Raw genomic sequence first — 24,144 nt, forward strand, 5'->3', positions numbered from 1 at the left:
GGACAGGCGACGAGCGACTTGCGTTGGTGCTGTCAGGTCATCTCAATACGCTAGCGCTTACTTCCATGATTTAGGGTTGCATTAGTATGGTGGCTTAATCCTGTCAAGCAAATTGCCAAGGGCTATGGCGTGAATGCTGACTCTTTGGTGGCAACTTATACGGTCAGTTGTGCAGGCATTCATTATTACATGTGATTGTGAATGTCTGTCCTAACTTCCTCGTTCAACCGATCACCACAAGATGGCCTCGACATTGCTGTACCTAAGCCGGAATTTGCCAACGCTATCGCTGATGCCGGCAAGCCTGTTCTTGTATTTCAGTAGCGTTCCCACTGCTGCGTGCTTTCTCAAGCAAGTATCAACTACAAGTATACGCCTCACCAAAGACGAGTTCTAAGACGAGATCCGAAAATAATCTTAGCGATACGCATGCATGAAGGAAACCTCTTTGAAAACTTCTCATATCTTCATATGAGTATCTCTGGTATAGATTAGGGTATAATGTGATCATCTACTCGATAAAAACTATTGCTTGGTTTCATCCAACTGCTCTAAGCTGCCACCTGTTGACCACCTCATACGGCCCGGACCTCCTTTTCGAATGTTGTTCCCACGTCGGTGTCAATCCTAGAATACAATGATCACCCTAACCCCAGAAGTCCTCCTCCTTTTCCGGGTCCAGACCTTTTATTTGTTAAGGCGATATTATGGACTACATTTCCAACCCTCGCTTTCACTGCATCGAATGATTCTTGTGGTGGCTGGATGTACTTGCTTATGTCGATATTTTGAACTAGGGAGATCCATTCGGGATCAGGCTCTGTTAAATTCCAAGCGATACTGACGTGAAAGTACTCCGAATGGTCGGCCTTCTCACTCTTGGTTTGCCCGCCTTTTCTTCTTTCTGAAGTGTTGCTGGTTGAGTTGTCCTGCATCGGGCCGTCACCTTGACCGCCAGTATATAACCCCAGATGGCCACAGTCTTCTGCGGCATCATTGCAAGCATTGAGGACCCTGTTCAGCTCATCATGCTCCGGCTTATTGATGGCGAGAACCAAGAACCATCGGTTTCGCTCAAAGTTCGGCACCCATTTCAGGCCATTGAAGCCAAAGTGGAAAGCGCGGACTGCGACTCTCCGCAAAGAAGACCTTAGGGTTTCGAGAAACGACTCCCTGTTTTCTGTCTTAATTTGCAGTGTCCGCGATAAAGACACGTGCAAAGGTAGTGTTGCACCTAGCTCCGACTGTAGAGACGGCGTGATATCAGGTATAGGTACCTTCTTTGTTCGAGCCTCATTCTGGCGGTTCAGTAAGTCTTTCACGTGGTGTATCAAACTGTGCAGGTCAAGACACTCGGCCTGTGAAGGTATCCCTCCAACAAGTTAATGCACTGCCCTAGTCTCGTCGATGTTCAGCGGAAAGGAACGTGCTCACACTCTAGGAAGACATGGCTCGGCCAATTGCCCTCGACGTGAGGTACTGCCCGTTTACGGCCGCCATGCAGGCTTGGATCATCGCTAGTGCTGAGCCGGGCATTCGTCGAATAAAGGTCGTGGAATGCTGACGGAAGCGGTGGTAGGTCATCCCCAGTATTTTCGGTGCGTTTGCGCTTCACAGGATTCTTGGGGACAGTCTGCACCGGCTGGGGAGATGTTGCTGCACTGCGCTCACCATCATTGTCCGAGTCCGAGTCTGGGTATTCCACTAGGGACATGGTATAAGGTTGATGGGTGTTGGTTGGGCAGCCTCGGGCGGGCATGGCCGTTCGTCACATGCCAGATCTGGCAAGCGGATGCCAAGATCCTGCCCCGCTCTGAGCCTAGCGTCTCCGGATGACGTATGCAGCGATTGGCCGGCTTTTCACCAAGAGATGCAGGGCCACGACGAGAACGATGACATATTACGCGTCGTGCCTGCCAAGTCAGCCTTTATCCAACGGACCGGCGTCACCTGCTCTGCTCTTAAACTCCCCTCTGATGCCAACCACGCCCTCTGTGTAACCTATTGACGCCTCTCTGAAGCCTAACAAAAACATTGCCTATCCAAGTTACACAAACATCATGGAACAAGTAAGTTGTCGCTCCCTTACATATGACCTACGCGCATCCGGGCGAAAGAGCGCACTATCTGGTAGACCTTTCGTCTGGACCAGACTGGGCGCCTCAAGAAGCCATTTCTCCATCATATAAAGTCCGCTGTATGACTACTCGAATATGATGGCTGACCGTTCAGGCACGACATGCTTTGATCGACCCTCTGATCGAGCCAGATCCGAGTGACGAGACGGGATTGAACACCCGCTTCCGCTCGACATTTGCGCCTCAAGAACCTATAACACCTCCCGGATCCACCGGCATTGCTAAAGGCTCGTCCTCTGTCAACGTTCAGCCACAGCACACTGGAAGCTCGGTAGAAACCAATCCCTACCGTCGATCAAGGGTTTCTACAGATTCCAAGAGTCCGTCTGCATCTGTGACACCGCATGGACAAACTACACCAAAGAGCAGGAGGTCTGATTATCCCTCTCCTCCAAACTCTGCCAGCCCCCGCCGTGCACATTTCTCCGACAACCACCGTGCGGAGACACTTGGATTCCTGAATGAAGGCCGTCCGCGACGATCGAGCAATCCGGCACCATCCTCGTCCAGGAATGGTAGGCCTGCACGCAGCGGCTCGCTCTCGGAGCGCTACCCCGGTGACAAGTCTCACAGACCACTTGATATTCTCCGCAAGGATGAGAAAGTTGCTCACCGTGCGCCTCATCTTAGAAAGAAGAACTTCCAAGGCGCCGACATCATCGACCGACTGGATAAATCAGGCGTTTCCCAATACCACCATGAAGGCCCGTATGATGCCGCCAACATTGCCCGCAACAAGCATGTCAAATATGCCCCCATTGCGGCAGTCAAGGAATCAAACCTAGAGGCGCTGAGAGCCACGCCCCGAGAGAACATAGTCGACGCTGTGACAAGGCATCGTCCTCTCGAAGGTGTTGCCATTATCCCACCTGGCATGCCGGATAGGTTCGGTAGAGTGTTGAACTATCAAGAGGGAGCCGACCTTCAGCGGGAGCCAGGTGGTGACTATCGACGATGGGCGGGTGTAGTACGTGGCTATTCAACCCATTTACCTCATGAAGCGCCGCTAACAGAGTCCAGGATTACCATCCAGATGACCTCAAAGGCAAAGGCGAACCCTCATACACCATCGAGAAGGCCCTCAAGGATCATAAAACGCTTGGCGACAACGGTACCGAAATGACCTCACGTCACAAGCACAGCAAGAGCGTAGGCTACACCGAGGCACCAGGCAATATGCCGTCTGAAACCCTTGATGCCGAAGCATCTGGTATTGGACGAAGCAAGAGCATGGGCGGCACACTGAAGAAGCGCTTTGGCAGCATTCGTCGACGCAAGCAGGATGTTGAAGCTTAGAAGGTACAACATTCTATGCGATCACGGAGAGTTTTAAAATTGTATTATAACGCCCACGCAGCATAGCTAGCGATTTTTCCTATGTCAGCCGTTTTGACGAGGTCCATGCACAATGCACGATATTGATATAGGACATAGATTATACTAAGATGATTCTGGATAGAGAAAAGCCAAGTCGGATTTGGTGTCGTTCTCTTCTTGTGAAAATATATATTGGATATAGCTATCAAAGCCAACAAAATCGTGTGTCGTATGAGCGAAAATGTCCTGGCAGGCAGAACGCGCGGCTTCTTCTACAAGCCGTTCCTTCGATGCATACAGCCCCGCGATCCTTATCGCCTTGCAAAATGCCGATCAAAATTGGGTATAGCCTTGATCGGGCCCCATGCACAATCGTCATCATCGTCACATTAGCGGCGGGGTCCCTGCACGTTAGATTCATGGCTCGGGTCCATGTATCTGGTATCTGGTATGCTTGCAACAGGGACAACCAGGAAACAGGTATGCGGTATGCGTGATTTGAGATTAATTAATCATCAAGTAACTCCGCTATGTGCTACAGAGAAAGGAAATCCTATGTATGCAACGCGACGTAAAAGGGTATGCGAAGGAGAGATACAGAGCAATGAAAATAGTCGGCCAAAACATTATCAAATTACCCTCAATTACCACCAGACACTATCTCCGTGTCCCGAAACTCTTACTCTTCAGTCGAATGCTTGACCTTGGCAGCAGCCTTGACTAGAGCCTTCAGCCTCTTTTCCATGACTGTCCTCCCTTCAAGCGTGTGCCAAACTTGATGAGGAGCTTTGTTGACGACATCCCAGCCCACCAAGTTGTCTGTCAAAGTCGTCAAGTCCTTTTGCTTGCGTTCCCACTCGCTATCCCTCCTAACCTCGATACCGCTACTTACTATAGCAAGCGCGGTATCGCTACTCTGAATGTTGCGCGCAGATGCAACTTCATTCTTGGAGAGGCTGTCAGCGACGAGATTCTCTTGGAGTTGGGCTTTGATCTGTTTGCCGGATTGATAAGCATTACGGCCGTAGACACGGTCTTCGCGGGTTCGACCCTTGAAGAGCGCGCCGGCGAGACGAACGGTGCCAAGGGGGGAGATGATGCCCCAGGCCCAGAGCATGAAGCCCCGACTCGGGCTGCCGATACGGTGGAGGAGGTCCTCGTGGTAAGGGTCTATCAGAAGGAGGCCGGTGACCTGCTTCATATGGCGCGAGCTGAAGATACGCGAGACGATGGTGCCTGTGCCGGCGGAGACGAGGATCCAGGGCCCTTCTTCGCCAGCTTTGGCTAGGGCTTCGGAGAGCGCATCCGCGGACATGCCTGCTGAATGTGGGGATGGGGCGTTGTCAGAGAAGGCGTAGCCTGGGCGGTCCCAGTAGCAGTAGCGGGAAATGGTGCCGTTCTTGTAAGCGGCGTAGGCCCAGTGCTCAAAATCGTACTCTAGTGGTGCTTCACCGGCTTCAAGGAGAACCGTTGGGTCTCTAGAGCCATCAGTGTAGGAGTCGTTGCCGACGCAAGCGAGATGGACCGCGTACTTGTCTCCGTCGACGAGGATGCGGTCGCCGTACATCTTGAGCGTGGAGTCGCGGGCGCGCATGCCAAGGGTGGCGGTCATCAAGATGACGATGATGATGAATACGACAGTAAGGATGGTCGCCACAAGAACGGCGACCCACTCCTTGAGTGTACGTCGGGTTTCTGCCCGCCCCGTAAGACGTTCTTCCTCTTCTTTTTTGCCATAGGCGACAACGCGATCAGTCAGGATGCACCAAACAGCCATAACGAACGCCCAGACCACACTCGCAATACCGACCCATCCTTCCTCCAGCCTGATACGCGGGACGGATACGATGAGGATCATGTCAACCGCCAGCAGTACCGCAATGATGGCGGTGGTGATGCGCAGTCCCTGGGCGGGTGTAACGAAGAAGATGGTAGCGACAAGGAGGTTGCCAATGGTTAGACATGTGTATGCAAAGTCGAAGAAGCCCGATCCGCGGGTGTGCAGGCCTGGTGGAGAGACAAAGATAGATACCAGCAAGAGTACCCACCAGAGGAAAGATACTATCAGGAAGAGGATGGTGAGGTAGCGCATGGCCCGCACAGTCCAAAGGTTGTAGGGCGACACCTGCCATTGTTAGTACGGAATTGCAGTAATTGTATTTGGATCTACGTACAGCTGGATCATCAGGATCGAGGTATCCATCTGAGTTGGGCGGCCTGGGTCGATCAAGCAGCCTGGTCCGTTCATTTGGCTCATCTCGGGGCTCTGCACTTCGCCTTGAAGGCTCATAGCTTCTTCTCGAAGATCTCGAGGCTCCATCATCCTGGATTGGGTGTGGTGGCTCAGCTGTTAGTTGGTCATTGTCCTGCTGCTCCTTCTTGCCGCCTTTCCACATGCTAGACATGGGAGCTCGTATCGAGCTCGGAACCCGTGCGTGAGGACGCTTGGTCGGGCAGTAATGATTAGATATCGAACAAGGAAGATGAACGAGAAGGTCCCGGTGAATTTATTAAGAGGGAGAGCTTCGCAGAGCTCGTGAGAGGGAAGAACAATGCTGAGGGGCGTAGAGGTTTGTTTGAAGCTGGAGACGCTAATCCCAACGATCTACGTCATGGTTCACACATCCCGGACCACGCATCATGGCCTAGTCCAGAGTCCAGATGATCCAGCCCAGCCCCAGGGAACCCTCCTTGTCATATCTGCTAAGCAATATGTTTACCACTACTACCCATGGTAACTTGGCTTGTCTTCGCACTCATGCCTTCTTGTCACCACGCCTTAGGAATGCGACGTGCTCGGAGGGGCGCTCGAGGATGAAGCGCTGCAAGAGCTCGGCTACAGTAGGGCCTGCCAGTACATTACATGCCTTGATCCTGGTCTGTCACCCTCTATCGAACCACCCCGCCACCTGTGCGTGCTCCCCTCCCCTCCTTGGACATCGCCATCCCACACCGAACCAAACAAATCACTCAGCCTACACCAGATGGTTGCATACACTGCACGTGTTTTGCCTCCGATACCAGCCAATCCCGCCTTAGCACACTACCCGCCTATCGCACAACGCTCCTAGACTATAGCACCACCCAGGTACAACATGTCAGACCTCGCGAAGCACTTTGCAAAAGCCAACCTCTCCGCCCTCCCTCCCCCCGAACCGCTCGCCGAAGAACCCCTCGAATACGAAGATGACTCGTCTTCCGCATCGTCAATGTCCAGCACCGGCACTGTAATACCCTCGAGTACATTGAGGCCCGCGCCAGCCATACATTGGTCTGATTACTTTGCCCAAGAACTGTTTCTCGAGCGAAAACCGAATCCAGAGCAGAACAGTCTGGGCCATGCCAAGTTCCACGTCTACTTGACCCCGGCAACAAAACCCAAGGCGCCATTACTGGTCCTCCACCATGGCGCAGGCAGCTCGGCAATGAGCTTCGCCCTCATGGCAAAAGAAGTGCGGAAACAAATGCCAGAGATGGGCATCCTAGCTGTCGAAGCACGGGACCATGGAAGCGTAGTCTGGAATTCGGATGGCGAAGTCGACAACAACCTCAGCATCTCGCTTCTCAGCCAAGATCTCGTGGATATGCTACACCTCACCCAGGTCAAGATGGGCTGGAAAGAACTACCTACCTTAGTTCTGATTGGGCATAGTTTGGGTGGCGCCGTCGTCACAGACGCTGCGAACAGAGGCTTGTTCGGGAATAAGCTGTTGGGATATGGCGTGTTCGATGTTGTCGAAGGCAGCGCAATGGAGGCCCTGAAACACATGCAGGCCTACCTCGCCACACGCCCGAAATCATTTCCTTCCCTCTCCAATGCTATTGAATGGCACATTCGGTCACGGACGCTACGCAACCCACAATCTGCCAGAGCAAGCGTACCTAGCTTATTACTGCAGACACCCGACGGACGATGGGCGTGGCGGACTGAGCTTGGAAGTACAGAGGCGTACTGGGAGAATTGGTTTACGGGCATGAGCGGGAAGTTTCTGAGTGGGAAGGGGGCGAAGCTGTTGCTGCTTGCGGGGACGGATCGGTTAGACAAGGAGTTGATGATTGGGCAGATGCAGGGTGAGCTTCATGATTCCTTTCAGAGTTTCCGCATTGCTATCATATTTGTGTATCTGTATCTAACACGACAAAGGCAAATTTCAACTGCAGGTTTTCCCAGCTGCTGGTCACTTCCTTCACGAAGACCTGCCCGAAAAAACTGCCGAGGTTGTGGTTGAGTTTGTAAAGCGAAATGATCGGAGCACGTTGGTTCTTCCACCGAAAGTGTCAGATATGCTTGCGCAGGGCAAGAAGGTCTGAGTTGATCGTGCCATACACCAGTTTTGCCGACCGGCTTCTGGTTACACGTCACACCTGAGCTACAATTTCTGCCTCCTCACACATGCTAATTTGGGTATCATGGTACGCCTCGCCCTCCTTTCTTCTGATAGCTGAATTAAGCCTCCAAAACTGACGACCGTCTTAGACCGAATGTCATAGGCCTGGTAATGTCACCCGTAGCAGTGGGATGCTATAGGCAAATGGCGAGTAATTGCACGATCATGGCGCGGTGACTTCTCCGTCATCTTCTATAGCAGCACTGGTGTCGTCACCCTTTGGCTTGTGCTTGCGCTTCCTCTTGCGGGCCCCTGAAGCCTCAGCATCGTGAGTGTTGGTTGCGTCAGCTGTGGATGGCTGCGCATCGTTCGCCTTCTTAGAAGCACTGGCTTCTGGCGCGCTCTTCTCTTTTGTCGACTTCCTCACACTCAGCGGATTAGGACCCTTAGGGCCCTTTTCTCGCTTCTGCTTCGAAGGTCTTGCATCTCCCGTAGCGCCACCCGCAATAGACTGACCCTCCTCTTCATCGTTCCGTTTCCGCTTCGGTCCCGCATCAGGTTTCCGCTGACCCTTTAATCCCTGCTTGAACTTTGACTTTTCCTCCCTCTCGCGCTGCTCCTCGGATGCGTTGGCCATGGGCTCCATGAGCACCACTGACTTCGTTATGTAGATGAGTGGTACGCCAGCTACGCTTCGCATATGCGCGCGCACGCTGATATCATTCGAAGCAACCACATATCTATGCTTGTTTGTTTTACTGTCCTTGGGGTCCACGACGCTCGATAGACACTCCAGCGTCGACAGCGGCTCGTCAAGATCCTGGTGGTTACACCGCCGCCGTTCGTACTCCTTGGCCTGTAATATGAGAGTTTCGTTCTTGGGCTTCGCGGCGTAGAGGTGCCGCATGTCGCACGTCGTAATCATGGGCTTTACTTGGCCGCCTAGGATCTTTTCGAGGCGCGCGATGAGGTCGATTTTGAAGTTGTAGGCATCTTGGAGGATTTGCCAGTCAACGAGGACTTGGTAGGGTTCGCGGAAGCCGAAGTTGAGCTCGTATTGGTGGAGGAGCTTCTTGTACGCCTTTCTACCTGTTAGTGGGACTACCAAATGTCGTATCTGGGGTATTCATGTACCTTCGCCCGCTTTAGCTTCATTGCGACGTTGTGTGTTTGAGGTGGACGCGGTTTGCGGGGAAAAAGTTCGGTGTCGCAAAATGTTGGAAGTTCTGAAAGCGGAACCTAGCCCGTGCGTCGACGCTATTCGACGTCTGCGGCTTGCAGAGGGCACCCCCGTCTGACTCCGCTTTTGTATGATATGGCCTGAGGGCGACGACGAAGCCTTGTACATACTTTGCTTACGCTTGGGTTTCCCTCAGGCACTCTCCGCACGCTTCCGTAGTCCAGGCATGCTCGATGCGTCTGCGACAGTCCCACCATGACCAGCGAGACCCCCGCCGATCCCCCTAAGCTTCAGTCTAAAAACACAGAAAGCGCAGTATCACCGAACAAACCTAAAGCGGAGCTCGAATATGACGATTTTGGTCTGCCAATAAGGAAGCCGCGGGCGAGGACGCCAGTGGAGGAGAGCTCAGACTCGGAGGAGGGGGAGTTTGAGGATGCGGTAGCTTCCAAGACAGCGAGCCAAGTCAAGATTGCTCTGCCAGAGACGGATATACGAATAGACGATGAGAAGAAGAGTATAGAAGCGCCTCCAGACGCCGAAGTAGAGAAAGCCAAGGGGGGAGGCGATGCGAAACCGCAAGTTAATGGACACATGAAGGGGCCAGAGGAGAAGGTGGAGCAGAAAGAAAACACCGAAACGCCTCCAGTAGAACCAGCACAAATTGCTTCCGAAGACACACCGCAGCCTGAAACTGTGGACAAGCGAAGGAATCTGGAGCCACAGCCTGCCCACCGACACCAAACGAGCATGATAACTGTGTCCGAGTACTCGCACCAACATGCAGTTTTACAACCCCAGAACGACGAACAAGACGAGAAAGACGAAGACGACGGTGATTGGCAGACTATGCCAGCATACGCTCAATACGACATGTACGACGATGACAATAGGCTTATTGCGAAAGAAAACGCGGCAGAGCTGGAAGATATGAGCGGCTATGCCAATGTCGGAGGTGCTGCCAAAGGCTATACTAGGGTCATAATGGATGATGATGCTGATTCTCAAACAAGTATGGACGACAACACTGCCTATCTCTTCAAGGAGAAAAGCAACGCGCTGCACGACGACGACGAAGAAGTCCGGGATCCGCTCATGCAGATGCAGACTACTAAAAATCTCCTTACCGAAGGACAGCGTGTCGCATATGTCGGACTGGTCCGGTTGGCTATGGTTGAGATGGAGAACAAGTACTCTAGGATCGAGAGAAGTAACAAGAAAGTTAAAAAGGCGTTAGACATGCATACAGAAGCAACAAAGATGTGGTCTCAGAAGATAATGGTCAGGGTATACGGGCATATGGACATCAATGCGTCCGAGCAAATTATGATCGAGCAATTGTCGGACCATGGCGTAGTCGCAGCAGATCTCACTCCAGCTTTGATGGCGAACGCTCGAGTGAAGAATCCGGCGGCAGAAGAGGTGGTCTCACTGAATGAATCCGACTCAGCAAGACCTTCCATATCTTCACCACGCCCTGGATCGCCAGCGGAGAAGGGCATGTTTACTAAGTCAGCATCAACACTGGATCTGCCCGACTATGTAAAGTCCCCGCCACCTCCACCATACGAAGAGCATCAGGGATTCGAGTATCCAGAAGTTAAAACACCGTCACAACTTCCAACCAGCAAGAACCTGGACATTGACCTCCGCTGGACCGTCTTGTGCGATCTCTTTTTGGTGCTGATCGCAGACGCAATTTATGATTCGCGCTCAAGAGAGCTCTTCGAACAGGTCGGAAAGTATCTCAGCGTGGACTGGCTGGAAATTTGCCGTTTCGAGAAACGTGTAACAGACGCGTTGGAAATGCAAGAACAGGCGGACAAGGAGAACTGGAACGAAGAGGATCATATGGTCAGCCGCGCCAAGAGAGCACGTAATAAACGTCTGGCGTTTATGGGTCTCGCTACTGTTGGGGGTGGTCTGGTCATTGGCTTGTCTGCAGGTTTACTTGCTCCTCTTATTGGAGCTGGTCTTGCTGCGGGATTCACAACCATCGGTGTAGCCGGGACTAGCAGTTTCCTTGCAGGTGCTGGAGGTGCCGCTATCATCACTTCCACAGGCGTCGTCACCGGTAGTACCGTCGGGGTCAGAGCGGCGAATAGGCGAACAGGAACCGTCAAGACATTCGAATATCGACCTTTGCACAACAACAAGAGAACACACCTCATCATTACTCTTGCAGGGTGGATGAACGGTAAAGTGGATGATGTGCGATTACCGTACAGCACGGTAGATCCAATCATGGGCGACATATACTCCGTGCTTTGGGAGCCTGAGATGCTAAGGAGTATGGGTGACACTATCAACATTCTAGCTACTGAGGTCAGTATCGACAAAGCACTTGGCAACATCACACTGACAGTCAAATAGGCCCTTACGCAAGGTCTGCAACAAGTCCTGGGAAGCACTATCTTGACAGCGCTCATGGCAGCCATGACTCTCCCTCTTGCTCTGACGAAGCTGTCCTACCTCATTGACAACCCATGGATCGTTTCACAAGCTCGAGCAGATATGGCCGGACGTATCCTTGCCGACTCACTGATCGACCGTAATCTAGGCACACGACCTGTGACCCTAGTTGGGTTTTCACTAGGCTCAAGAGTCATCTTCTCGTGCTTGAAAGAGCTTTCCAGTCGGGGTGCTTTCGGTGTGATACAAAATGTGTACATGTTTGGCACGCCAGTCGTGGCCAAGAACGATGAATACATAAAAGTCAGGTCCATCGTTCCTGGAAGATTTGTTAATGGGTATGCCACCAATGACTGGATCTTAGGTATGCATCACACACAACATACGTCATGTCTAGTTGCTCACAGTTTGGTTAGGCTACCTCTTCCGTGCAACGAGTGGCGGAGTAATGCGCGTAGCAGGCCTTGCACCCGTCCAAGTTCCCACTATCGAAAACGTCAACGTCACCGAACTTGTGCCCGGCCACATGGCCTACCGTGCCGCAATGCCCAAGCTTCTCCGCGAAGTCGGCTGGATCGTTGAATCAGACGAATTCGCGGAGATCGAAGACCCTGACCCGGATAACCATGAAATGCGCCAGCGCGAACTTATCAACGAGATTGAGGAGGCGCGAAAAGAATTGGAGAAAAAAGCAGCCGAAAAGGAGAAGAGAGGTAGCAAATTATCTTGGTGGAAAAAGAAAAAGGGCGACAAGAAGGAGTGGGAGGTTTACGATGAAAAGTCCTTGGCAGAGCAGCATAAGACTATTGACAAGGATGCGGATCCGGCGAAGATTGCGGAGAATCCGATCATGTTCGACATTGACGCTATCCGAAGAGAGGTCGCTGCCCTGGCCGTCGAGAGCAAAGAATATAACGCCGAGGCGGAGTTTGAGATCAAGGAGATTAAGAGTACGCTACCGCCAATGAAAATCGACATCAGCACCGCGCCGCAGACAAGTCCACGCACGAATCTTAGAGAGACGAAGAGCTACAACGACAGCCTAGGGCAGGCGACATTGGACGCGAAGGCGAACGGTACAAGTAATTTGTCGGCCACCAACGGAAAGAATACACCGAGCGGACCCAATGGCCAAGGGAGGAATGTCTTTGAGGAGTATGATGAATTTGATGACCCGGGTGCAGAACGCATCGAGATGACCTTCGACTCCTCGTTCCGTGACCCGCCGACACCCGCACCGTCCACGTCCAAATCCCCACGACCTGTCCACGACACGCCAGAGGGCCTATCAACGCCATGGGAGTCACCATCAGCTAAACCCCGGTGGAACCCGGATACACAGCCGACCTGGGATGACCCATCACCTGCAGACCGGCCGCCGTTGAAGACATCCAAGACGGAACCGAGCGGAGCGACCATTAACCCGGGGTACAATGCCTGGGCCGATGAATTTGATGATGATTTTGGGACGGAAAAGGAGGTCAAGATGAGCTTCATGTAAACTCTTTTTGGTGTATATACCACCATGCGGACAAATGGCGTTTCAATGGTTTGTAGGACTGTGCGCATATTGCATAGACTTCGAGTTTGTTGTTGCATAGTAAGCGCCGCATTCTTGGGGGTTGGTTTGGTGTTGGTTGGGTCTCCTTTTTTTTTTAACGTTTTGTGGACTCTGAGCTGTTGGATGCTCTCTCCATTACACTTTTGCATACCTGGTGTTTGTATTTATGGTGCGTAGGATAAACTATCTCTAGTAAATAAACACATTAAATACTCTCGTTCCTGTAGAGCGTATTGTGAATTAGACGTCTCATCTCGTCTTAGATGATCGGTGTTGTTTGAAAGGTTTCAGGCTCGATCGATATAGGCCGTCACAGCAAATCGTGGAAGCCTTGTAGACTATAGTTTAGTCTTTTTGTGCAAAGGGTAGGCGAGGATTGTTTCAACTTGATTGATTTTGCAGGGTGTTATGTGCAATTGGTGCATAGCACAAAAAGGTGGAACGTGGTTCGAAGAACCCGAGTAGAACAGTATACACACATGGTATACCTCTCCAGCATAAACCTCATATAAGGCTAATGTAATGAATCGTACACAATATCTCTTCTACCCATCTATGTGATATACAGCGTATTCAACAACTCTAGCCCATGGCCTTCAAGAAATTCGCCTCCTTGATCGTTGCCCGTCTCTTATTCCTCATCGCTTTAGTCAACTCGTCTCGCGCATCCGCCGCCTTCGCCGCGCTGTCTAGTGATCCGTCTCCGACCGGTAAATCTATCGTCTGCTCGTAGATGGGGACTTTAGGAATGAGCATCTCGGGGTTCATGGCTTGTTCCTTGCGGAGCCGTTTGGCGGCCAGACGGCGCTGTTTCTTTGACTTGGCTGTAGAAATGTTAGCATACGTTATTCTTGAAAAATTGAGCGTTAAGCATAGTGTTGTAGATGAGGTATGTTTCCTTGATGCGGTTTGACGTGTGGGGAAACGTACAGAATAAATCTCCCGCTCCTGCGTCTGCCTTTTGCTCCTGCCGATCTAATATCGTCCACAGCCACTGTGGATACTCATCGTCCGGCAGCGCAACAGGATCCTGCGCATTCTTCAAAAAGTTCAGCCCTTTTAGCGGCTGTCCTGCCGGTATCGAACTCTTGACTAGTGGCGTCGCTTTCTTTTCCGCAGCTTTGGCGGCTTGCGCTTTCAAGTCTGGTGATGCAGCCGGAGTGAGAGGTTCGCTTAGAGGCTGCGCAGCGGAAGTTGATGTTGCGGTAGGTGGCGTGTGCGAAGATGTGGAGTCTCCTTGTCGAGGCGCGGTTTGGGTTGCGGTGGTCGCGGAGATGGGTGTTGCGTTCCGGAAGGCAGGGGAGGTGGTGAGGAAGCGTTGCGATTGTCGTAGTGACGGCGAAGAAATTTGAGTCCTAGAGGCTGCCCGGAGGCAATTTCGGCATATCATTTTGTGTTGCGTGGGCGGTCAATTGAGCTTGATGTCAATGTTGAAGCCCATCAAAAGTTCAAATGAGAATGGATGGAGGCCACTAGGTTTCTCCGGCGCCGAAACGCGCTAGAGGTCACCCCCAATGCATGGGATCATGCCCACACCGGATGCATGAACTGGATCCCGGTACACCATCACGAATAGATTGCGTTTCAGCATACATGTGCCGATCCTATTTTTGTGTGTCGGCAGCTACTGCACGCCGTATGCACCTTTCCTATGTGGGTGATCATGGAGGGCCCATGTGATGGGGATGCTGAGACAGTGCTCATGCTGTGGAGATGTGCTCGCAAAGCATGCAATACGTCACTGGATTCCTTTGCTTGTGCTGTAAAGTAGAGAAGGATAGAGCACCAAGACAGTCGGCCCGTTTGAGTTGTATGTACTTTCATTTGGAGATATGTAGATCTGACTCAGATATGGTGCAGTGATGTAGTGTGACCGACAAGCACCGACATTCAACATATCCAAAACACGTCCGCGTCATCTCCGATGACTACGTCGTGCCACCCTCCGGCTGACCGTCTTCCTTCCAATAGCATCGTACACAACAAGACATGAGTTATCGTAAATGAGAGAATGAGGACCATGACCTCCAAGCCTGATACTGGTATTCCGGAACGCCATGTTTCACGTCCCTTCCAACCATGCCAGCAGACGTGCAAAAAAAAAAATAGGGTTTATGTTAAAGAGTGATGAGAAATGAAATCCGTCAATATGTACACTAGAAGCGAGAGCGTGGGATATCGTCTAAGGTAGCGAGCTGAACTTGCGAGAACCGTCTTGGTCAAGAATGGCAGGAGAGTGGCTGTCGAAGTCGACTCAAATCCAAGCCATGGGTGCTGCTTGGTGCGGGATTCCGAACCTCATGCTGAAAAGCGGTTGGATTTCTGAGAGGTAGTCGGCGGCGCAGAAAGCTGCCAGGTTCTTTGAGCGCATAGCACTCAGGTCCGCCTCTGCTTCAGCGTCCCGGATTACGCCGCCGAACTCTTCAGCGATCTCGTTGAGCTGCTCTAGCTCTCGGCCAAAGGGGTGGTCCTCCTCTTCAATCGCGCCTTTGAACATGTCCATGGAGGATCGCTGCTCGCGCGAGTGTCGCAGTGATACCGAGCTACCACGCGAGTTGAGGCTAGAGCGCGTATTCATGTTTTGCATGGACCGCTTTGCAGCCAGTCGCTCATGGGCGCGCTTGCTGTGGGAGAGGGCCCTTGTTGGAATGGCCGGAGTGGCCTCTACGTGCTCCTCCTTGACCTGGTGAAGACTGGTTGTCGAGGCAGATTTTCGGAGTTGCTTGCCAGGGAAGTAACCGGAAAGGTGATTTGGCGCTGGCGAGGTAGGAGAAGAGGTGACAGAGGAGGCATCTGTAGAGCTGTGGGAGGACGCGCGAGAGCGTCCTGATAAACTGTTGTCCGAGTCGTCTGCCGATGAGCGGCTTGAAGCAGTCGACGACGAGACGTTCCTCATAATACCGAGATCCGGGGCGTTGTAGCTGAGCATGTTGGTCGTCGAGACTAGAGCTACAGGTAGGGAGATTTTGGCACGGTCAACCTGAGTTGGATTTCGGACACTCTGGCTGCGGGTTGGCGGCGCTTCTGACCGCTTGAGACGCTTGGTGACAGCGCGAGCGAGCGACATATTGATGGATTAATTGAGGATAGATTTGCGAAAGTGCAAGAAGGGTCCAGTCCTGTGAGTCTGAAGTCCGGTAATTCCAACGGGGACGGTAGTTGGCTGCTTCTTAACTGGGCTGCGGGGTATTGCCGGGGATAGATTGCTCTTGATAGGCACGGGATCAAACAGGTCAACTGGGGAGACGCGACTGTGGACAGCTGAACAGCGACTGTGGTGCTGTTATGGAAGTCTGGAAGGGATCACGCTGTGCTTTGCGCCGGGGATGTGTGCGCTTTTGTCGTGTAACGTGGTCTAGAGTCGGAGTTGTACTTGTGATACTGAGGTCGCAGATTTGGTGGCTTGGGGGTCCGGTGTGTGCGACACAGTTCCAGAAGACTTGGTCGAGTCTTAGTTTTCTTGTTGATGGATGTTTTGGTTCTTTGGGGTTGAAGCTGAGCTTGCAGCGGGGACAATGAATGAATGAAGAGAAGTAAAGAGTGGTGGATATGGAACAAAAGATCGTCTGTCAAAGAGCGTGTGGGAACAGCCTGTGTCGTAAGGAGCGAACACCAGGTTGCGAACAAGGAGGGAGTGTGTGTATGTGAATACTGCTGGGAAGCCAACGAGCACAGCAGGGCAAAGGAAGGGAGAAGGAAGCCTACTAAAGAAAAGGGCAGTCGATCGGTGCAGCGACGGCGCGGGTTGAAAAAGCCAGCACCCTGGAGCGACAGGCTAGTCGACAAGCCGCGTCGACCTGTCTCTCCAAGATTGGTAGGAGATGGCCGGGGGACGCGCCGGGGGGACGACCAACAGCCAGCGAACCGCATCGCACATGGACCTGGATGGCCGAGTCAGTGGCGTTGAAACGACCTGGCAGAGTTTAGCGGGTGATGTGTTTTTCTTTGTCTGGCGAATGAGGCGACGCCGCATGGATGAAGGTTGCCGCCAATCTGTCGCAGGTTGAGCTGGGGAGCCTGCCGTTGTTTGCTCTTCCCGCACACCTCGTTGGGGCACACTAAAGCCTGGTCGTTTCAACCCATCGAAAGTAGACTTCCGAACCGTCAGCTTGATGAAGGAGGCTGATCGCCCTGTCGTACGGCATTGACACGCAAAGATGCAATGCGAAGAGGCGGCCCCCAGGGAGCCGTCGGACACGGCGTCGTCGTACATGTACAGAGTCGCCACAAGCCGCGACAGTTCAGGAACCGTGGATCGGCTTCGGCAAGTGTCCGTTGGGATGGGCAAAACGGTGTAGTCAGTAGTCAACGACGCGTTGGGAGGCGTTGCAGTGAAGGGGCGCTCAATCCGGTCGGCAGTTGTGCTAGTAGCGCCAAAAGCAGGCGCCTACGCTCCATGTCAGTCAGACTGTGTGAGTGTGCCTTGCAGACGCGTGCATGAACTCTTGTTTCGCCGGGTATTTTAATTGACGAGCTCCCAGCTTGTTCGCATCGTAAATAGTCGACGGTTGTTCTACCTTGCTTTGCCCAGTTTCGAAACAGGCCACGAAGCGAGGCGGCAGGCCCTGGAGAGGTAGACGATCTGGCGTGATCGAGACCAGAGGCATCTTTTGGTTGAGCTCCACTTGGCGTGCCACTCGGGCACTCGTGTCCGGCTAGGCCCGAACGTGCCATCTACCGTCGTCGTATTGATGATTAGGCAGACGGTTAGGCAGATGGTTAGTTCGCGTGGTCAACAATGTTGCGTAGAAACTCATAATGATTGCGAATTGGAACAGTAAAGTGTTGTCGACCTCGCCCTCGTGGTGGATTAGTCATGAAGTTTCTTTTGCATGGCCACCCATCACAACACCGCCAATGTCGCTCAACTCAAACGAGATGAACGGAATAAAAAGCAGAAGTAAGGGCGCGAACATGATCGAGGCAGTCGTTATTGCGATACACGGTTCCATGCTCCTCGATGCCACCTCAGATCACAGCTTCGAGATGCCTCCTTCTGCCACCGCTTGCACTAACTACACTGACGCTTCATTGGCCTCAGATCCTCACTCAACATACCGTCGAGACCTACTGCACATTGCGTCGACGTACCTATGCTCAGGTGTCATACACCACTTTGCGTTGGCAAATTATACCGCAGTAGCAAAGATGCACCACTAACGAGCTTCTTGCTCCCATCGTGATAGACAAGCATACGATGTCTTACAAGGAGACGGCGTGTACATGTCTGATCTCAGTGCTTCCTCCACGTTTCGTGTATCCCCATCTTTCAAGAATAACTCCGTCCTACTCTTCCATCGACTCCCAGCCCTTCTCGTCGCCATTCTCCTCTTCGCCGCCATCATCACTCTCTCCCTCTTCAGTGTCTGAATCAGTGTCGGGCTCATCCAAGCCGACGAGACGCTCCTTTCCGTCATGCTTCATCTGAGGCAACGTCACCTTGTTCGCGAACGCAGCACGTACTGCTGCATTCGTGCTCGTGTCCCAGATCTGTACCGCTCCTTTGCTCCCGGCAACTGCCAGGCGGAACCCTACTTCTTTATCGGGTGCGAATGTTGTCGAGAACACGCGTCCAACACCAATATCTCGCGAAACCACCATGCTCGGTCCACTCTCCTGGATGTTCCATAGCTTGACTTGCTTATCGGTTGATCCTGTGGCCAGGTAGCCGGGAATCACCGGGTTGATGTCGAACGAAGAGATAGACTCGTCGTGGGCTTGCAGTACCCAAACTGGTTTCGAGGCCGATGGGTCCTTTGGTGCATTGCGGATGTCGTGGTAATGTATCATTCCTTTCTCGGTAGACACCTGAGCCTGTTAGCAGTGTAGGGCGAACTAGTGTGCAATGCTTACATAGAAGTAGTTCGGGTCGTGAGGATTCCACCGAACAGTCTCGACGTCACTCTCAACACCCCATCGTGGGACCTTCGCATCGGGTGCTCGCATGTCAGATGCCACGACTGTCCGGTCGTAACTTCCACTTAGTAGCACCGTGGACTCGACCGTGTGCCACGCAACAGAGCACACTTTGTCTGTGTGGTAGGTGTATGACTTGGCACATTTGGTCGTGTTCAAGTCCCATAGCTTGATGGTTTTATCCGCGGATGCAGAGGCAAGCAAATTTCGGTGGTGACGGTTGGCGGCAAGGGCGAGGACGGAATCGACGTGGAACTCGTCATTGACCTTCTTCGACTTCTTCTTCTTCTTCTTTCTCAGCCTATCTGCGTTGGCTGCATCTTCAGCACCTTGACCCAGAATAGCATCTGGATACATGCTGTCTACCACGTCCAGATTCCAAATCTCAATATCTGGGTCCATGGTTCCGATAGCAACGTAGTTGCCTTTGCCGTCTTGTGTGCCAATCGACTTTCCAACGGGTAGATCTAGCCACTCGACAGCTAGCGGAATCGCGGGCAGCATGATATCGTGGTGCACATAGAGATTGTCGTCTTCGTCCTCGTAAACATAGACTTCCAGATGTGCAACCTCGTCTTCTATCCGGCCCGCCAGTACTAGGTTGTCTGTGGCCAGAATCTGTAGCTCTTCCCGCTCTTCGTCGTCTTCCTCCTCCCCACCCTGCATTGTGATGTACGGGTCGGCCTCGTCGTTCTCGTGGAATACTAGGTTCTTGGCATTTCCGAACATGGCCATGGTATCGCCCTGGTCTTCTGCGACTTCATCGTCGTAGTGTTCGAGGTCGTACTCTTTCAGATCGTCGTCGTCGGCATCACTACGCACGATTAACTTTGGCGCAAGCGCAATGATAGGTGTACCCACTCGTCGTCCTTTGCTTTTGACGTCTTGCCTGAAGTCCCATTGCTCTTGGTCTTGGCCTCAGCCTGCGCCTCCTCGAGCTCTTCCTTTGCATCCTCTAGTTGCAGATTCGCAAGCTTCGATATCCGCTCATACTCGTCCTCGTCGAATTGATATCTTGAGGGGAAGGGCGCCGCGAATCCGCGCGGCACCCAGGTCGTCGCTGTGATCATAGACATTGTGAGTGGTCGACGAAAATGCAAGGCGCAATGAGAGCGTCTATCTCGAGTGGGCTATATATATGCCCCACTATTGTTCGAAATAATTTTGAGTGCAGCCACTTGTGGCTGGTGAAGCTCCTTGCTTATCGATAATGACATTTTGCGGCGGACTCCCGGGCCTCATCAACATTCCCCGGGACATCACCTGGCTACGTAAAACCTCACACGTCCGCCAATATGGACCGCGGACACAGCCCCAAGCGGCGGAAGCTCGACCCCGAAGAGTATTCTATCGCGCCGCGTCCAAAGTTTCGCAAGCCGAACCACCCTCGCGACTCACCCGCATCCTCGCGTACACATACACCACGGGGACATGAGAATGGTTCGACTCCGCACCAGAAGTCTTTTGATGGGCCGGAGCCCTCTGTAGAAGATTTTGACTCGATGACACTGGACCGCGATTGGTACGGCGGCGAAGAAAATGGACATACTTTCGGCGACGAGACTCACAACCCCTTTGGCGGCGCCGAGAGCACATGGTTAGACGCGCAGCGAGAAGCTGCTTTAACCGAAAAGAAGCAGAATAATCGCGCGAGTATGAGAGCGCAACAAAAGCAGAAAGATGTAGACGCGTGGGAGACGAACCGGATGCTACAGTCCGGAGTCGCCCAAAGAAGACACTACGACGACGATTTCAATGACGATGACGAGGGTATGCGCATACACATACTCGTGCACGACCTCAAACCACCTTTCTTGGACGGGAAAACTGTTTTCACCAAGCAAATCGACCCTGTTCCGGCCGTGCGCGACCCGCAGAGCGATATGGCTGTATTTAGTCGCAGAGGCAGCCGGGTTGTGAAGGAGAAGAGACAGCAGAAGGAACGGCAGAAGCACGCCCAAGAGGCTACTAGCGCCAAAGGAACCACTCTAGGAAACATCATGGGCGTCAAGGAGGATGATGCTGATAGTGCCGCCCCTATGCCTGAAGAGGAAGAAAGGAAAGGAGGAAGCAAGTTCGCACAACATCTCAGCAAACAGGAAGGTGCAAGCGCGTTTAGCAAAAGCAAGACGCTGAGTGAGCAGAGACAATATCTCCCAGCGTTTGCAGTCCGCGAAGACCTTCTACGTGTAATTCGAGACAATCAAGTCGTCATCGTCGTTGGTCAAACAGGCTCTGGGAAGACGACCCAGTTGACTCAGTTCCTTTACGAGGATGGCTACTCCAAGCAAGGCCTGATTGGATGCACACAGCCACGTCGTGTTGCAGCTATGAGCGTAGCGAAGCGCGTAAGCGAAGAGATGCAGGTCAGATTAGGTGGTCAAGTTGGATATGCAATCCGTTTCGAAGACTGCACCAGCAAAGAGACCAAGATCAAGTACATGACCGATGGCGTCTTACTACGAGAGTCTTTAGTTGAGCCAGATCTGGACAAGTACTCTTGCATCATCATGGACGAGGCGCACGAAAGAGCGCTGAACACTGATGTGCTCATGGGCCTCCTTAAAAAAGTTTTGGCGCGTAGGAGAGACCTGAAGTTAATTGTCACATCCGCCACAATGAACTCTGATCGGTTTTCGCGCTTCTACGGAGGGGCTCCAGAGTTCATAATTCCAGGGCGCACGTTTCCTGTCGACATTCAATACTCTCGGTCGCCGTGCGACGACTACGTCGACAGTGCCGTCAAGCAAGTCCTGGCTATTCATGTCTCGCAAGGACCAGGCGATATCTTGGTTTTTATGACGGGTCAGGAAGACATTGAGATCACCTGTGAGCTTGTGGCTGAGAGATTGAGACTTCTCAACGATCCACCAAAGCTCAGCATTCTTCCAATCTACAGTCAAATGCCAGCTGATCTGCAAGCAAAGATCTTTGACCGTGCGGCACCTGGCGTTCGCAAGGTCATCGTAGCCACAAACATTGCAGAGACGAGTTTGACGGTCGATGGTATCATGTACGTTGTGGACTCTGGTTTTTCGAAGCTCAAAGTCTACAACCCCAAGATGGGAATGGATACTCTCCAGATTACGCCCATCTCGCAAGCGAATGCGTCCCAGCGTGCAGGTCGCGCAGGGCGGACAGGACCTGGAAAGTGCTTTCACTTATACACTGAGAGGGCTTTTCGAGATGAGTTCTATATCCAGACCATTCCAGAGATTCAGCGAACCAATCTGGCCAATACTGTACTCCTACTTAAGTCGCTCGGTGTTAGGGACTTGCTGGACTTTGATTTCATGGATCCGCCGCCGCAAGATACAATCACAACGTCGCTATTTGACTTATGGGCTCTTGGTGCTCTAGACAACGTTGGTAACCTTACATCGCTCGGGCGCACTATGACGGCCTTTCCTATGGACCCCTCGCTTGCCAAGCTCATAATCACTGCCGTAGAGTACGAGTGTAGCGAAGAGATGCTTACCATTGTTGCAATGCTCTCCGTTCCGAGCGTCTTTTACAGACCAAAAGAACGTCAAGAAGAGTCAGACGCAGCGCGCGAAAAGTTTTTCGTGCCTGAATCCGACCATCTGACCCTCCTTCACGTCTACACACAATGGAAAGTGAACGGCTACTCCGATGGGTGGTGCATTCGCCATTTCCTACACCCTAAAGCGCTCCGCCGAGCAAAAGAGATTAGAGATCAGATTCACGACATTATGGAGAAGCAGAAGATGCCCTTGATAGGTTGCGGCACAGACTGGGACATCATTCGCAAATGCATCTGTTCAGGCTACTACCACCAAGCAGCCAAGGTCAAGGGCATCGGTGAATATATCAACCTTCGAACCAGTGTTACCATCCAGCTCCATCCCACCAGCGCTCTCTATGGCCTTGGCTACCTTCCCGACTACGTAGTCTACCACGAGCTCATCCTCACGTCAAAGGAATACATGTCTTGCGTCACATCGGTTGATCCTCACTGGCTCGCAGATCTTGGTGCTGTGTTTTACTCGATCAAGGAAAAGGGTTATTCTGCAAGAGACAAGCGTATCATAGAAGTCGAGTTCAATCGCAAAGCCGAGCTCGAGGCGCAAATGGAGGAAGATAAAGCGCGCGAAGAACGCATAATGGCGGCAGAGGAGAATGGGCCGACGATTAAGAAGCCAAGTTTAGCTAAAAAGAAAGACAATGACGATGGTGTTGTGAAGCGGCCGGTCATTGGGGGAAAGTCAAAGTTTCGACGGCGCTGAGGATCTACGGAAGGATCCATGCATATTCAAGAACCAACGCGACAGTATTATTTCAGATTCATCAAAACCTTTTCTTTGCTTTGGACAAGACATTTACAATACACCTACATAGCCCAAGCTTATCTAGTACTTGTCACGATTTACCGCACGTTTCGCTAAATGCCCAAAGTCTACCCGTAAGTCTAACACATGTGAACAGGTCGATGACTACACGTATCACGAATCAACCTCTGACTAGAATTCCATTTTTGGACTGTTACACTAAGAAATTCTCCCCACATACCGACATGTCACACCATATTCATATTATGCTCGGTCACTCCTATTTGCTATTAATCAACGCAAGAACGGTAGAAAAGCCACTGTACGACTTGGTGGAGCAGTGCGCTACATCATGTTGTCGAAATCCACTGATAGCTACGCTAGAGCAGTATCGTAAGTTACTAACGCGCACTGATAAATACATCAATTGGTATGGAGTGACCAAGCAAGAAATTCAATAATACCCCGAACTGCATTTGACTCACAGAAGCTAAGATCATCAATCTGTTTGACCGAGGCTGCTACATGGACAGTAACTTGCAAACACGAACTGCGGTACTGTCTATATCACGAACTCACACTTCCATTTGTACATGCTCTCGGACCTTATATTCTCTTAGGAATCACTGTCTCTCGAGACAAGAGTCCGATCGCGATGCAGCTCTCTGCCATCGACACAGAAGCGCTCCTGGATCTACCTGCTTTAGCACCCCCGCCGGGTGTCACACCTAATTTTAAGAACCCGAGAAATTTAAGCGCACCGGCACTTGCGATGTTGCAGCTCATGCTCACCTCGCTTGTTGTGGGGATGAGGCTGTATACTAAGAAGTTCATCGTGAAGAAGATGCTGGCTGAAGACTGTAAGTAACCTACTTTACTTCAGTGTCGTGGATAGAAACAATGTGTGTAGCTGTAAAGTATTGAATCTGGACTAATGAAGCTACTTGCTTAGGGTGGCTACTCGTGGCGTGGCAATGTTTCGCTGGTTTCCACGTCAATGTCT

The 24,144-nt window shown here is 52.0% G+C and overlaps 12 protein-coding genes across 12 annotated transcripts; 5 read left to right on the forward strand and 7 right to left on the reverse strand.

Annotated features, from left to right (window-relative positions):
• Positions 1-220: 220 nt before the first annotated feature.
• Positions 221-432, forward strand: K460DRAFT_371772 (uncharacterized protein). Its single transcript, XM_040934419.1, has one exon. The coding sequence runs from the start codon at positions 242-244 to the stop codon at positions 395-397; it is 156 nt and encodes a 51-aa protein (XP_040783133.1). The 5' UTR covers positions 221-241; the 3' UTR covers positions 398-432.
• Positions 433-479: 47 nt separating this feature from the next.
• K460DRAFT_390065 (uncharacterized protein) lies at positions 480-1,723 on the reverse strand. Its single transcript, XM_040935763.1, has 2 exons — positions 1,435-1,723; positions 480-1,372 (listed from the first exon to the last, which is right to left on the reverse strand). The coding sequence occupies exons 1-2, from the start codon at positions 1,712-1,714 to the stop codon at positions 642-644; spliced, it is 1,011 nt and encodes a 336-aa protein (XP_040783134.1). The 5' UTR covers positions 1,715-1,723; the 3' UTR covers positions 480-641.
• A 182-nt stretch (positions 1,724-1,905) lies between these two features.
• Positions 1,906-3,821, forward strand: K460DRAFT_323380 (uncharacterized protein). Its single transcript, XM_040930539.1, has 3 exons — positions 1,906-2,069; positions 2,233-3,105; positions 3,159-3,821. The coding sequence occupies exons 1-3, from the start codon at positions 2,061-2,063 to the stop codon at positions 3,432-3,434; spliced, it is 1,158 nt and encodes a 385-aa protein (XP_040783135.1). The 5' UTR covers positions 1,906-2,060; the 3' UTR covers positions 3,435-3,821.
• K460DRAFT_323384 (mitochondrial integral membrane protein-like protein) lies at positions 3,682-6,018 on the reverse strand. Its single transcript, XM_040930540.1, has 2 exons — positions 5,630-6,018; positions 3,682-5,580 (listed from the first exon to the last, which is right to left on the reverse strand). The coding sequence occupies exons 1-2, from the start codon at positions 5,858-5,860 to the stop codon at positions 4,135-4,137; spliced, it is 1,677 nt and encodes a 558-aa protein (XP_040783136.1). The 5' UTR covers positions 5,861-6,018; the 3' UTR covers positions 3,682-4,134.
• Positions 6,019-6,550: 532 nt separating this feature from the next.
• On the forward strand, positions 6,551-7,766 carry K460DRAFT_411153 (protein phosphatase methylesteras-like protein 1; the record flags this gene model as incomplete). Its single annotated transcript, XM_040937458.1, has 2 exons — positions 6,551-7,526; positions 7,600-7,766. 2 exons carry the CDS (start codon positions 6,551-6,553, stop codon positions 7,764-7,766), a joined length of 1,143 nt encoding a protein of 380 aa, XP_040783137.1.
• A 51-nt stretch (positions 7,767-7,817) lies between these two features.
• K460DRAFT_371778 (rRNA-processing protein UTP23) lies at positions 7,818-8,959 on the reverse strand. Its single transcript, XM_040934420.1, has 2 exons — positions 8,918-8,959; positions 7,818-8,864 (listed from the first exon to the last, which is right to left on the reverse strand). The coding sequence occupies exons 1-2, from the start codon at positions 8,936-8,938 to the stop codon at positions 8,007-8,009; spliced, it is 879 nt and encodes a 292-aa protein (XP_040783138.1). The 5' UTR covers positions 8,939-8,959; the 3' UTR covers positions 7,818-8,006.
• A 123-nt stretch (positions 8,960-9,082) lies between these two features.
• Positions 9,083-13,154, forward strand: K460DRAFT_323392 (DUF726-domain-containing protein). Its single transcript, XM_040930541.1, has 3 exons — positions 9,083-11,288; positions 11,337-11,739; positions 11,792-13,154. Exons 1-3 carry the CDS (start codon positions 9,219-9,221, stop codon positions 12,874-12,876), a joined length of 3,558 nt encoding a protein of 1,185 aa, XP_040783139.1. The 5' UTR covers positions 9,083-9,218; the 3' UTR covers positions 12,877-13,154.
• A 364-nt stretch (positions 13,155-13,518) lies between these two features.
• Positions 13,519-14,326, reverse strand: K460DRAFT_381344 (uncharacterized protein; the record flags this gene model as incomplete). The annotated part of the gene is made up of 2 exons (XM_040935344.1): positions 13,519-13,760; positions 13,867-14,326. 2 exons carry the CDS (start codon positions 14,324-14,326, stop codon positions 13,519-13,521), a joined length of 702 nt encoding a protein of 233 aa, XP_040783140.1.
• An 864-nt stretch (positions 14,327-15,190) lies between these two features.
• K460DRAFT_381345 (uncharacterized protein) lies at positions 15,191-16,003 on the reverse strand (the record flags this gene model as incomplete). The annotated part of the gene is made up of 1 exon (XM_040935345.1): positions 15,191-16,003. The coding sequence occupies one exon, from the start codon at positions 16,001-16,003 to the stop codon at positions 15,191-15,193; it is 813 nt and encodes a 270-aa protein (XP_040783141.1).
• A 118-nt stretch (positions 16,004-16,121) lies between these two features.
• On the reverse strand, positions 16,122-16,952 carry K460DRAFT_211107 (uncharacterized protein). Its single transcript, XM_040927265.1, has one exon. The coding sequence runs from the start codon at positions 16,804-16,806 to the stop codon at positions 16,240-16,242; it is 567 nt and encodes a 188-aa protein (XP_040783142.1). The 5' UTR covers positions 16,807-16,952; the 3' UTR covers positions 16,122-16,239.
• Positions 16,953-18,222: 1,270 nt separating this feature from the next.
• On the reverse strand, positions 18,223-19,928 carry K460DRAFT_411158 (WD40 repeat-like protein; the record flags this gene model as incomplete). Its single annotated transcript, XM_040937459.1, has 3 exons — positions 18,223-18,744; positions 18,790-19,666; positions 19,714-19,928. 3 exons carry the CDS (start codon positions 19,926-19,928, stop codon positions 18,223-18,225), a joined length of 1,614 nt encoding a protein of 537 aa, XP_040783143.1.
• Positions 19,929-21,404: 1,476 nt separating this feature from the next.
• K460DRAFT_381351 (P-loop containing nucleoside triphosphate hydrolase protein) lies at positions 21,405-24,009 on the forward strand (the record flags this gene model as incomplete). Its single annotated transcript, XM_040935346.1, has 2 exons — positions 21,405-23,016; positions 23,762-24,009. 2 exons carry the CDS (start codon positions 21,405-21,407, stop codon positions 24,007-24,009), a joined length of 1,860 nt encoding a protein of 619 aa, XP_040783144.1.
• Between the last annotated feature and the right edge of the window lie 135 nt (positions 24,010-24,144).

Source organism: Cucurbitaria berberidis (assembly GCF_010015615.1).
Source record: "Cucurbitaria berberidis CBS 394.84 unplaced genomic scaffold K460scaffold_7, whole genome shotgun sequence".
Classification (NCBI taxonomy): Eukaryota; Fungi; Ascomycota; class Dothideomycetes; order Pleosporales; family Cucurbitariaceae; genus Cucurbitaria; species Cucurbitaria berberidis.